Source organism: Artibeus jamaicensis, unplaced genomic scaffold (assembly GCF_021234435.1).
Source record: "Artibeus jamaicensis isolate MK-2021 breed Jamaican fruit bat unplaced genomic scaffold, CSHL_Jam_final contig_1015, whole genome shotgun sequence".
In the NCBI taxonomy this organism is placed as follows: Eukaryota; Metazoa; Chordata; class Mammalia; order Chiroptera; family Phyllostomidae; genus Artibeus; species Artibeus jamaicensis.
The window spans coordinates 11,456,357-11,470,904 of NW_026521194.1; the positions used below are offsets into that span (position 1 = coordinate 11,456,357).

Genomic DNA, 14,548 nt, shown 5'->3' on the forward strand with positions numbered 1-14,548 from the left:
AGGGCCATGAAATTCTTGGGGCAAACAGAACAATGCCTGAGGTATCAACTGTTACATATGCAGAACCAAACACACAGCTGGAACCACACGTGAACCATGCCCATGGGCTCTGTGAAGAACAGTTACGCCCTTCTCCTCCCCTGCCACGTTGGGGCAAAATTCCCATGCAAGAGGCTGTAGAGTAGAAAGAACATGAACTTTGAAATTAGAGAGTCATCTCTGCTTATTAACGGGATAATACTGTAAGGTATTTAATTTTTTCAATTTTAGTTGACCCATCTTCAAAACAGGCAAATTGACTTTGCAAATAAAATTGCAAATTTAGTTGACCCATCTTTAAAGCAGGCAAATAAAATTGACTTTGTGGAATTATTACAAAACTAAACGAAATCATATATATGTTTATATTGATGTACAAATACACCAATGTCTATATGTACATCCTAATATTATACTAGAAACTAGAAGAACCTCAAAACTTGGCACTCTTAATGTAGCCCCCATTCATAGTTAGGAAGCTAAAGTTACAATAATCTAAACATTAAAAATGCCAAAAATATTGTAGAATGCCACAAACATATACGCATACACTGTCTATTGCTAGAATGGGTCTTCAGTTGGCTGAGATACATAGGACAAAACTATTACTAATTTGTACTACATTTAACTTTGCAATGACAAATTGTTAGCAAAGCCTTTTCTTCTGTAGTTACTACTCCTGTAGATCAAAGCATTGCCTTAGCCTTGATCATTGGTGGAGGTCATACTATTTGTGAAATTCAGACATACGTGTACAATGCCAGCATTTTAAAATATATTAACGAGAAAAAGAGGATTGCATGTCTTAACTAATTGCTTTTTAGAAATATGCATTGAACTCAAGCATAAGTGAGTTTGCTGATTGTCCATCTCCAGTGCAGACTGCCCATCTTATTAGTGACATACTATTGGAAGACAGTGCCAGTTAGTCTGGGTATTAGTTTCGAGCTACCCCTGGAATAGTGCCTGTGGGCCACTTAGAGGGGAGAATGCAGTCTTTAATTAGGGCAAGCTCCATTTTTTCTAAAAACATTACCATTTATTTAGCAAGAGATAAATTATTTATCAAATGCTTAAATAACAATTATTCCTAAAACTGGGTCCTTTATCTGGGTGTGACTTTTAGTGACAATTTCCAATATTGAATTTTTTTCTTTATTTAAAAATAAAGTGCTATCCTTTCATTGGAAGTAGCTGTTCCTGATTACTTATTTTCAAGTCTTAACTGAAATGAATGACGTGAATGTCTCCCTCACCTCAAGGCTTCGAGTCCCAATGCTTTAAAGAATCCTGGAAATGCGAAGTGCTCTGTCTGGTTCATGAACACTTTGTTGGGATTTTGTGCATGAACAGGCAAACAAGTAATTAAACAACAACAGCAGCATCTTGTCTTTTTATGTTATAAGAAAGTTTTCTATACTGTAGACATTTTCTCCTTGAGTAACCTTTTGTTTCTGTCTGCAAACCTTGAAATGCAATTTGGTTTAATTGTTCTTTGATTCGTTAGTGCGCTGCTGGCCATGCAGAAGGTTTATCCACGTGTCACAACAAATGAAGGTTTCAAAACTCTCCATAAATCGGTTAAACATCTGCTGTACACCCTGAACTCCCCAGCTCAAGGTATTATATTTCCATCTTACTGTATTCAATTCTGTGTCACAAAGCCTGTTAGAAATATAAAAGACTGCATTTATGGATGATATTATTCTTAAGTGGGGGCATATGCTAAGACTAAATCTAGACATCTGGCTAATAAAAGTGTGGAGAAAGGAAGAAATCACTGGAAAAAACTCTGAGTTTCTAGGGGTTTTATTTAGGTGAAAAAATGGTCTCTCAATTTGTAAAACTATGTTTATACTTGGTACGGTAAATAAATATCAAAAGTAAGCCTCAACAAATAGATATTTACCAGTACTTTTTGGAACAAAAGCCTACAATTGCAGGATTCAATTGCCTTCATTTCCAAATGTTGGCTTTTTAATGAGGGGATTCCTTTATTAGTAAAAATATACCAGTCAACCAGCCATTTTGAAAATGCATAGTGGACATTGGAGTGTGACTAGATCGGTACAAATCTTCTGTCAGTCCCCTTGAGAAGGCTGCTCGTGAGGCAGAAAATATCACCCTTAGGTGTAAATATGCATATATAGGGTAGCTTCATATGCCACACACACGGAAGCACACAACATATAAACAGAGAGGGAGATTTTGGGATGTAAGGAGTAAGTCCCTATTTCCCAAGTAAAATATTCAGTTAGCATTTAGGCCTTCTGAAAGAGTTTAGAATTCAGTTTTTTCAATTGAGTTTTGTTAGCTTTTAAATATGTGGACTTTTTTTTTTTTTTTGGATTACAAATAAGTATCCTATGAGCATCAGGTCACAAGCTGATTGTTCATTGTAAGGTCTTGAACCATGCGTTTTCACATGAAAAGCAGGTTTTCAAAGGCTTTGAAGAATTCTCACTAGGGGGGTCTAACATACTCTTGGACACTGATTCCTGTTCATCTAGAGCGTTTTGTATATCTACAATTGCAGACTTAATGTCTGGCTTTCGAGATAGTTGTTAAATTCAAGGTCTTGAAGAACATTGGGAAACAAAAGACTTACCCTTTAAAAAAAAGTCCAGGCCAGAAAACCAGATACTGCACTAACAAACACCAATTATTTTTCTTTTTATATCTGCATTTTAAGGCCTTGAGAACTTTAAGTTTCTCCTTACCATTTTTTTTCCTTTTCATCTTCAGACCCACAGCTTGTAATTACATAAAGTAAAAAGATAAAGTTAAAAAGTGTTTTACAAATGACAAAAGCTCATCAGTGCTTTAGAAGCCGCAGAAGTAAGCTGCACTTATTAACTGAGGCAGCAAGCCATTTTTTTGGTGAATCAGTCTTTTAATATTTGACAATAGTCATGTTTCATGTCTATGCATGTGCTAAATTTTTTCATGTATTAAAACATGTCATTAAATGGTCAAAAGGACAAGGAAATACACATCAAGGAGATGTGTTTTTATTTGAAAATTTGATATGCTTAATTGAATTTGTGTTTTAATTTTCTACTGTCATGCCATCAGTCTGAGGATACCAGTGCAGTGGCATCAATGTCAATTCTGTAAAAGTCTGTAACCCCAGGTTCCTATCTGCTTGAGTAGAAAACTTTTGGACTTTAAAAAATCCTTTTTAGGTCATTGAAAAACTCCGAATTTAAAATAAACAAAAATAAATAAAGACACTGAATTTTGAGATCAAAGATTACCTTTGTGACTCACTGAAGTTTACTCTTTTGCAAAGTAATATATTATATGACATTATATCTTTAACTAGAAAGTTATTCTTACTGGTTATCTGTGCTCTAGATTTTTTTCCTGTGTCTATGGGCACTGTTCTTAAAGATGCCTAATTCTATAAACAGAAAAGTAAATTCTCACTTTTTAAAAGTGTATAACATTTCCCCTTTATATTAAAGCCGATTTAGTGCAGTATTTTTCTCCAAGATACTTTATACTCCAGAAGAAAAAGCGACCAGAAGGAAAATTGCCTTTTAACATCAAGGTCAAGTCTATCATGGATATGTACGAAGTTAATTTCTAATTGTTACTCATTTTAGTAGCTCAGCGAGGGAGAGAAACTCTATGCAATGTATTATATGAATGACACTGAACTTGTTCTGTAACACCTTGGAGTTCAAAGTGAAAAACACTTGGTCTTAGAAACATGGTTTTATATACTTTTATATTGCAAAAGCATAAATCTGAACAGAGTCCTACCCTTGATTATTCTGTCTATGGATGCCAATAAATAATCAGTGTTACCATTATTATTATTAAGTTTATTTATTGTGTGTGTTTTCATTCACAGTCCTTTAATTCACTGATGCATTGCTATCAGAGTAGTAATATTTAGCTGCACCCTGAGCTGCACACGAGAAAACTCTGCTTTGCTGAACAGGAAAACTGAAAGGGCCACTCTGCTACTTACTAGGGATGGTGCAAACGATACTCACACATGACTGATACAAAGAAAAATAAGAGGGTCTTTAGTTCTGTGATACTCTTTTACACACATGCTAATTTAAATGGATTATGTGACCAGCACTGGTAAAGTATGGATCATTCCACAGTTTTGCACTAGGAACTTTTTGGAAGGCATCAGGACACACTAACTAGAGAGAATGGGAAAACTATTAATGCTGGTAATAAAACTTCCCATTGAAAATGACTAGGCCAGTATTAAAAATGACAGCGCTGAAATGTACTGTATTATTTATAGGGGGTAAATAGTGTCAGAAGAGAAGACAGATAAGTGATACCGTTTTCCTAAAGGGGCTGAATGAAAGCATTGGATTTATAATGTTTTTATTTATTCAGTGACCATTTCAAATATTTTCATTTTCAATTTTTCATGTGAATGTTATTGCACAGTTACTCTTTACTGATACAACGTTATGCGGCAAGCTGAGTCAGCAACCTATTTGACTTCTAAGGGCAATTCTTAATGTTAAATTAGATCTTCACATAAGGTTTCCCTTAAACCGAACTTAGTGATTACCTTCCACACTCCAAAACTTCCTATTATTTGAAACCACTCAAAACATTCCTATTAAAATGAGCCAATTTGCATTCACAGCTGCATTCAGTTGAAATTAGTGGCTGCCTTTTGAAAGATGAAAAATATAGATCAGTGACGGCAGATGTTCCAGTGTTCTAGACAACCAAAGGCAAAGAAAAGCCTGTGATCCATGACAGAATTGGCTTCATTTGATTAACAAGCCACATGGTAGTCAATCTGCATGTTCATACTTAAGGATCACCTATGTATAAATACTTAGGAATCACCTAGGTCTTAGGATAAAGGAATGTAACAGTTTCATGCCCAAAGAAAGACTTTGTTAGAAATGCATGTGCTAGACCATTGTGATTATTTTGATTAGTAACCACCTATTTTCTATAAATATCCTAAATGTTTTCAACAAAAAGAGCATAGACATCACTTGCAAAGTCCTTTGGAGAAAAATTCTGCAGATTTTCTGCATTTTTCCCTGAAGCGATTTTTGCTAAGAAAAACAACTACCTTAAGCCAACATGATAAATTTTTACTTGGATAAATGTTGTTACTTTAGGCGGCTCTGATAATACAACACACTCGTGGAGCGAAGAAGATGCACAGTCACTTTCTCCAAGCAGCCTGGCAGCACAGTGAGTCTTCCTTTGTTGTTTTGTTGGTTTGTTCTAAATTGGAAGGTAACTTGGTTGCAGCAATCAAAATAATTCATAGACGTAAATACTTTTGTGTGTAAGACTATGGAAAAGTAAAGTCAATTATTGACTGACCAAAGAAAAGGGTATAGTTGGTGTAGTAAAGTTGAACCTTTGAAGGATCTCTTTTTCAGTTCTAAGATTGCATAATTAGATTCAATTTGTCCTATCTGGATTGGTTGGTTACCTTATGTCTATGAGGAAAATCTAGCTGGAGTTCCAATTTCCAACTCTTTTAAGGTTTTTCATCATGAAAAAGGTAGAAGCCTTCAATTTTTCACATTGCTATTTATTTTAGTTTTTAAAAAGCACAGTATTTCTGATGGCCATTCAAGGTAATGTAAAAATTTGTTTACTTCAGTAGTATTTGGGTAGCAAACTGTTTATAGGTAATTTAATGTTAGAGTATTATTGGGGCATATAAATATGTCATCCCAGAAATAGACAGTGGATATGACAGCAGCAACCTTGGCTTCTAAGGGCCATTAATACAAGTAGTTCGCTGTAACAGCTGGAGCAGTTATTGTAGGCAATACAAGCAGTTGCCTCTAGAAGCTGATTGAAGTAAATTACTATATCAAGGCAGATTTAGAGATGGCCTGTTTTGTAAAAAATTGTTTAGACCTGATAAATTATACTATCGAAAATTTTCACTTTAGTCCCAAAGGATACATTTCTATGCTAATGGAAATTTGTATAAATAATAACAAATAGTAGGACTTACGTCTAACCATGAATTTCTTTTTCTAAAATCAAATTTACACAGTTGTTTATAATCTTTCTATTATTTAGCAAGAAGTTGTCCCACTCTGGGTAATTCTAGGCAAAATCCTTCCATAAACAACTACCTCCTATTTTTGTTCCACCTCTCTTGTCCTCGAAGGGGGCTGGATCACATGCCCTTGACAGAACAATAGGGCAGCCTTGGGAAATTTCCCCCTAGCCAGGATGCCATGCTCCAAATAGTCTTTCATAGCTATCGAAAGTAAGTAAGTAAGTAAATAAATAAAAAGCCTTGAGTTGCGATAACTGGTGATTATTGCCGAAGCCAGTGTCTCCATCAGAGCCCTGAGGCAGCCACAGCATCGATAACGCCGACATCCCAAACCTGCAAATTTCACAGCAAACACAGTTAGCTGCTGACAGCTAGCTGACAATTTATTAGGAAGAATTCAATACTTTACGATAGTTCTTGTGGAGATTGATACAAAGAAGGGATTTCTTCTCTTTGGACTTCCTTTCTATTCCCTCTTTAAAATAATTGCAGAGTGGCATACTTGGCATAAAATTAGAAAATTGCAGTCCAGAATTTTCTTAAAAAAAGCTGCTCAAAAATATTTTTTTCTTACTTCTCTCCTTCCTCATTATTTTTGTTCTAAGGTTATAGTTTTTATTGTTTTGCATATGTGTGGGTATGGACACTCATGCATGCACACATCTGCAAGCTCCTTCTTAATGCAAGTGTTCATGGTGAATAGACGGGATCACATATACAGGGGACATAAATTAAATGGTTTGAAGGAGTAATTGGATATTTATACCAAGACAGTGGCACATGGATATGGAATCTTAATTTTGGGGGGTATAGTAAATCCTATCTCAAAGATCTCCTCAATCAAATATTATTAAACTAAGAGAATGGCTGAGATGATATTTCAAGGTCACTTCTAGCCCAACATTCTTTCATTTTAAGCTTGAAATGTTATTGTGAGAACCTCTTGTGCCATTCCATTTAGAACACAGGTGGCAAACAAAGGCCTGCGGCCTGAATCCAGCCCTCCACCTTGTTTTATCCTGCCGAACCTTGTTTCTACCTGGCGGCAGCGGAGCTGAGCTCCTTGCCCCTAGTTAAGGAGTAGTTACATGTATACAGTCCTAAATTACATTCAGCCCTTTGAAGACCACCATGAGGCTGCTGTGACCCCTGGTGAAAATGAGTTTGACACCGCTGATTTAGGAGGTTAGGCTAATATTTTGCTCTTGAGCACTACATCAGAATGGAAATGGCTCTACACTATAATAACTAGCAGAAAGGAAGACAAACACAAAAGAAAGACAATATTGGGGAGAGAATCTCTGGTCAAAAATGCATAAGCAAAAGCAAGAGGGCTTGGGGGTGATTGCTATTTTCTTTTTACTGTGTAGGCTAGTGACTATATTTAAATAAGGGTCAGCCATCATACAAATTAGCTGTGCTCTGACTGCCAAGTTAGAGACTTTTCTTGACACAGATTTCTCTCTGAAGTTCCTGAAGGATCCTGTGTTGTTAACCCACATCTTAACACCCTGAGACTTTTTTCATGTTAATGCAAACATTTTCCTTCACATTTACTACTTATACCAGGGTAAATCTCTCCCCTTACTATTTGAAAATCAGAGTTAAACACATCTGACAAAACTAGCTAATTTGTGTATTGTACAGTTTGATTCAAATTAGATAGTTTCCAAATCAGTCATTGACCTTTGTCTTCCATCTACCAAAATAAAATTCAACAGTAGACATTAAGGGGAGAAGCTACAAAATAAATAGAGAAACAGCCTCCCAGTGAAGTAAAAGGCACACATAACACACACATTTATTCACTTACATACATCTGCCTGGAAAATCTTAGGCTATGTCCTCGGATGACAGTCAGAAAGAAACCATAAAGTGGTTAATTTGGTAACAAAATTTATTGATTTTTCAGAATTAATAAAAACCTTATACTGTTCAAATGGATGCCACTGTTTCTCTTTTATCACAGTGAAATGAATTTAAATATATTTAGAGAATGTTATAGGTATAAAGAATCTAGCAGATCATCCAGCCCCTCATTAGACCAGAGAAGAAGGTGAGACCCAGTGTGCGGTTGCCAGGCTTACGGGGAAAAGAAAAAGGCGTGGGAGACTCACAGGATGTACTTATGTCAAAAAATTATTTATTATTGACATGAAATTTCAATTTAACTCAGAGTTGTATATTTTATTAGCCCAGTGATTTTTTTATTCCACATACATTGGCCTAAAAATTATCTTAGTACTAGTTATGATTGGATATTAAAATAATTAAATACACTGCTAATGCTCACGAAAAAGGCAAGCGCTCAGAGAACCCAGGGTCAGGCTGTCACCGTGCACTTGGCCTGGGTGAGGGGAGACATCCTGCTTCCCAGTGTTTTGGTGCTCAAGTCAACCTATGCCTAAAAACCAGGGACTCAGATGATCTCAACAAAGTGGCTTTGCTTTATTTTTATGTGACTTGATTGACATATTCTTTTCTAATTCTATAGGCTCCTAATACTGGAAAATTTTGAAGATGCCCTGTTAAATATATCAGCCAACAGTCCTTATATTCCTTACTTGGCATGTGTGAGAAATGTCACTGACCACTTGGCCAGGGGGTCACAAGGTAATACTTCCCTTAATATTCTTCTAATTCTCTTCTAAAGTAGTAAGACTTTTAAGACATTTGCTTAAAAGGAAAGAAAATTTTAAAATCTTAGTTTCTACCTTGACTGGCACAGCTCAGTGGATTGAGTGAGGTCTGAGAACCAAAAAAGTCGCTCGTTTGATTCCCAATTAGGACACATACCTGGGTTGTGGGCCAGGTCCCCAGTGGGGCCCACGTGATAGGCAACCACACACTGATGTTTCTCTCCCTCTCTTTCTCCTTCCCTTCCCCTCTCTCTAAAAATAAATAAATAAATAAAATATTTAAAAAATTAAAATAAAATAAAAATTTCCATATGCATTGGTTTCAGTTTGGTAATTTGATATATCAAAGAAACATATAATCATATTATTATAATATCACTTCTCTTGCTATTGCTACTACAACCTGCCCCCTGGACAAACTTTCCAAAGGCCCAGAGTCATGAGGGGTTCATCCAACTCTTCATACATTTTCTGTGCTCTTAGTAATTTTAGTTGTCAAAAAGTAATGAAGAATGGGACTGCAGACTTCCAAAAGCAGATGTAATTTGCATACACCACGGGATCTTTGTGGCAGACTATTTGTACCTCCTACTGTTACACACTTGCAGTTTTCTTCTTACGTGGGCAACCATAAAAAATTGCACTTAATCAAATGTTTCTTTTCTTTTAAAGAGAAAATATCTATGTTCTCACATTTCATAGGAGATAAGTATTCCCTTTTCCTACACCAAAACTGTTTTTTGAAACTCAGTGGCAAGCAAATAGCAGTACAAATAATGAACATGGTCTTCGCTTAGCGGGCATGAATTAATTAAGGTTGTAAGGGTGTATTTGTGTGACAGTGATTATACAACCTCTTCCTCCCCCCCCGACACTTAAACTTAATAGTAGATCCAAAAGTCATAAATAAAAACATATTCAATCCACTGAGAGCCAAAATTGTTTAGCAACTTTCCCAGAAATATTTTTGTCTCAAAGTAGCATATCTGAACATTTTTAAAATAATGAACCTTGTAGTCTCTATGGTTCAAGTAAAAGTTAAATTTTCACTTGTTTTATGTTTAGACTGACTAAGTTATTATTGTAGAAAAAGCAATAAATTAGGATAAAGGTATCTTTCAAATTGGTTTCCTAAATGACCTTGCGATTCACATAAGGTAACTTTTCTTCCCTTTTTTTACAGAAAATTTAAGACTCTTGCAGTCTACCATTCAATTTAAAAAATATATTCTTCAAAATGGTTCCAATGAGGATTACTTTACTTCATTTCCTGAAGTCCTGAAATCAAAAGTAAGCCCTAAAAGAAAAACATAAATGTCAACACTTCAGCAAGATGGATTTTAGTTTAAGTTTTAAATCTCTGTCTTCATAAATATTGGTCTTATTTGGACTCTAGATTCATGCTGGGAATTGGTAAGAGGAGTGTGCAGGTGTTAAGATATTTTGTTTTTAATTGGTGGATGTGTCTGCATGAAACGACCCATAAGAGCTGAGTTACAGTGTGCATATACATAAAAGAATGACTGAAAATATAGTCATCTCATGAAGCTGCATGACTTGAAAAAGGATTCATAATATTATTTCTAATTAGAGTTGTCTTTAGTTTTTTAAACTATAACATTTTACTTCCAAAGCTGGTGTTTTAGACTCTACAGTGTGCTGAAAACAAATCTCAGAAGTTGACTCACTTTATTTTTATTATTGTCCCTATAAGAAGAAACTAATACTTTGTATTAAATTTTATGATATTGAAGAAAGGGGGAAAAGCAAGAAAAAATGAAAACTCTGAAGTCTGGATAGGTTCATGTTTATTTGCATATTATTCTTTGTTTAGCTCATGCATATAGTATGCAGTTTATCATGAAATTCACTTCATTTCTTAAATAACCCTATTAAATTTTGAAAGCAGTTTTCCTGGTTAGAATAGCACTTTAATCTGATTTATGTAGCCAGGGATAAAGTAAAATTAGATCTTGTTTATTCAGGGCATGCGAGATGACTCGCTGTGGGGTCCACTTTAAGCAGGTATCCAAATCACATGTCCATGAATATTACAAATATATGTGCTAGTTAAATTACCTACATGGTGGTCCTAAGTCTTCTACACAAATTAATATTTTTGTCATTTTTAAAAATATATTTTATTGATTATGCCATTACAGTTGTTCTATTCCCCCCTTCATTCCCCTCCACCCTGCACACCCCTCCCCCACCATTCCCCCCTTTAGTTTATGATCATGTGCATGTCTCAAGTTCTTTAGATTCTATATTTCCCCTACTATTCTTGCCCTCTCCCTGTCTATTTTCTACCTATTGTCTATGCTATTTATTGTCTGTACCTTCTCCTCACTTCTGCTTCTCCCACTCCTCTGTTGCTAACCCTCCATGTGATCTTCATTTCTATGGTTCTACTCCTGATCTAGCTGTCCTCTTAGTTTGCTTTTGTTTTAGGTGTGGTTCTTAATAACTGTGAGTTTGCTGTCCTTTCAATGCTCATCTTTTTTATCTTCTTTTCTTAGGTAAGTCCCTTTAACATTTCATATAATAAGTGCTTGGTGATAATGAACTCCTTGAATTTGATCTTATCTGAGAAGCACTTTATATGCCCTTCCATTCTAAATGAAAGCTTTGCTGGATAGATCAATCTTGGATGTAGGTCTTTAGATTTCATGACTTGGAATACTTCTTTTCAGCCCCTCCTTGCCTGTAAGGTCTCTTTTGAGAAATCAGCTGGCAGTCTGATGGGAACTCCTTTGTAGGTGACTGTCCCCTTATCTCTTGCTGCTTCTAGGATTCTCTCCTTCATTTTAATCTTGGCTAATGTAATTATGATGTGGCTTGGTGTGTTTCTTCTTGGGTCCAACTTCTCTGGGATTCTTTGAGCTTCCTGGATTTCCAGAAAGAAAATATATGTGCTAAAAAATGAAGTCTATTTTAAAGTTTATTTTAAAATAAAGTGTATTGCCTTTGCCAGATTGGTGAAATACTTCTTAATTATTTGTTGAAATAAGTTTTCCACTTGTGGCTGTTCCTCTTCCCCTTCTAGTACCCCGATAATTTGGATGTTGCTACGTTTAAAGATGTCCTGAAGGTTCCTAAGCCTCTCCTCATTTTTTTTAATTCTTGTTTCTTCATCCTTTTCTGTTTGGTCATTTTTTTTCTTCCTTCTGGTCCACTCTTTGATTTGAGTCCCAGTTTCCTTTCCATTACTATTGGTTTCCTGTGCATTTCCCTTCATTTCAATTAGTTCAGCTTCCATATGTTCCTCTAATTTGTGACTAAAATCAACCAGTTCTGTGAGCATCCTGATCACCAGTGTTTTGAACTGTGCATCTGAAAGTTTGGCTATTTCTTGGTCACTTAGAGTTATGAGGCTTTGGGGTTAGAGCTCTGGGGCTTTGAGTTCTTCTTGAGCCATGTTTTGATCTGTTCCTGCCTGTTATGTATGAGAAGTGGAGCCTTAGGTGTTCACCAGGGCGGGACCACCCAGGTCGCTGGTTTGTGATGCTGCATGTGGAGGCGGGGTCAAAGAGGGACAATGGTGGTCCCCTGTGCTGCTTCCTGCCACTGGGCCTGCGTGGTCCATCTCACTGCTCGCTCCTTCACCAGTTTATCTGCATGCGAATGTGTGACCATAGTCAGCCCTCAGTGGGTCTGCCGCCTTGCGCCCTCAGTGGGTCCACCCATTGCTGTTCCACACTTGGGATCCGCCCAGGGCTGCCGGCGTGCCTGGGTCACGCACCCAGGCAGGATCCTTCCTGCCTGACCCTGCTCTGCTGCTGGCTCTGCCCCTCTTACCGGTTTGGCTGAAGGGTTCGTTGTTGTCAGACTTTCATATAGTTTAATTTTCTGTGGTTTGGCTGTGTTTTTGTTGCTAAAACTTTGTTGTTTTTAAACTTGGTTGTGGGAGAAGGCACAGTGTTTCCACCTACGTCTCCATCTTGGAGGAAGTCCAAATTAACATTTTTAATGTACTCCATTTAGCACTACCTTAATTTGTGCAAATGAGAAGGAAGTTATGCATTTATCTGAAAAATATCTACTCATCCTTCAAGGACACAATTGTCATCCCAGTGATATTAGAGTATCACCCTTCTTCTTGTTTCTTGGCCAGGATAATGACTTTGTGTGTATATAACATTTATCCATTCTTTCATTCAGTCTATCATTTATACTCCCATAATACTAATCTATTTCTTCAAAATTCTTATCATCAATTGGAGAACTTGGAAAGGCAGACCAGTAATTATAACCCGGTGAGATAAGTACTGTGGTATGTGGAAGGACAGGATTCTGTGTAGGGAGGAGGGATGTCGAAGTCAGATTGCAAGGGATGGATGTGGAGGGGAAAAATGTCATGGAGGAGGTAATGCTTACTCTGAGTCTTGCAGGACTGTGTAGAATTAGGTTACAGTCCTGCATGCCAGACATAGGGACCTACATTTGTGTGATGACAGCAATGTGAGCCTGAAGGACAGATACAGGCTACCTGGCATCACGTGTCCAGGCCAAGCAGAAGGTGCCTGTGGGAGAGGAAGGAAAGGGGGATGCGCAGAACCTGGGCCCAGATCCCAAAGGCCTCTTTGTGTGTAGTCAAGGAGTTTGAACCTGATCCTGAAAAAGTTGTGAATTTTAGGGTGATAATAGCATTTAAAAAGAGATCTCTCTGGGAGAATTGTGGGGGATAGGTTGGAAGAAAGCCAAATAGGTGATATTTGAAGTAACCTAAGCAAAAATGGAGAGTGTGCACTGTCAGTGGCAGAGAATTAGAAAAGAGAGACACTTTCAAGTGTGCTGTACAAGGTTGAGTTGACAGGAAATGGTGTCCAGCAGTGGGGTGTGAGGTGTAAAGAAGAGATTTGGATGACAGGGAGATTTCTGGTGTTTGGAACTTATTACTTAGCACTATAATTTTCTGAATATATAAGGTCTATTTCCCTTACTAGAGTATAAACTCTGATTAAATTATGCACCTGCATCTCTAAAGCACATAGTGGGAGCTTAAGACTTGACTTCTGAATTCATGAACAACTGAGAGTTTAAGTCCAGCCTTGGCCATGTAATTGTGTTACCTCAATTGTATTTTTTCAACTTGCAAAGAAACTGAGTAGTGTACAATATATGCTATGGAAATGGAAAGAAAACAATCTCAATCATTTACTCTAATGGAATGGGAATGGAGCTAAGAATAATATAGAACAGTATCTACATTTTTAATATACTATTCCCCTGAAGGGTTATATTAAGAAAAAAATTCTAGAGGCCACTGACATGGAAACAAATTACAATTTTGTCCCTTGGATAGGAAATGCATTGTCATTTATAAAAGCATGGCTGCTATTTGCTATTGACAACCCATTCATTCCAAGACTACAAGCTCCATGAGGAATGTTGCTAAGTTTGTCCCTTTACTGTTATATCCTCAGCCCCTGACACAGAGTGCAATGCATGGAAAATATCCAGTACATATTATTGAAAGAATGAGGACAAACTATCCTAGAGTTTTATAATAAGAGATGTTTTTATTCCCCTGTTTGCCCTCCCTGGTAGTTAGGACTCTGATTGTGACAGTCAAGGCCAGCCATTCAAAAACTTTATTCGTGGTATTTCTAAGAAGGTTTAGACCTTCCAAAATGTCAAATGCCTGCTATGCGTTGGTGACTTTTCCTTTGTTCCCACCCCTCTGTTCTAGCTATAACATTCTAATCTAGAACTTTTGTGTCCTCTCTGTACTCCATTGTCTATTTTATTCCTTTTTCTTTCCAGTCACTTTGGTGGAAGGGTAATACAAATCAGGGAACTGAACTGTAGATCAGAGAACTACAAATGAAGTAGATAT

General features: G+C 36.8%; 1 protein-coding gene across 1 annotated transcript in view; it reads left to right on the forward strand.

Moving 5' to 3' along the window:
• ABCA12 (ATP binding cassette subfamily A member 12) overlaps positions 1–14,548 on the forward strand; it is a 172,669-nt gene that overhangs the window by 75,742 nt on the left and 82,379 nt on the right. The window contains exons 8-11 of the mRNA XM_053656453.1: positions 1,547–1,659; positions 5,160–5,235; positions 8,565–8,683; positions 9,893–9,999. Coding sequence (XP_053512428.1) covers positions 1,547–1,659; positions 5,160–5,235; positions 8,565–8,683; positions 9,893–9,999 — 415 coding nt within the window. The remainder of the gene's footprint in view (positions 1–1,546; positions 1,660–5,159; positions 5,236–8,564; positions 8,684–9,892; positions 10,000–14,548) is intronic.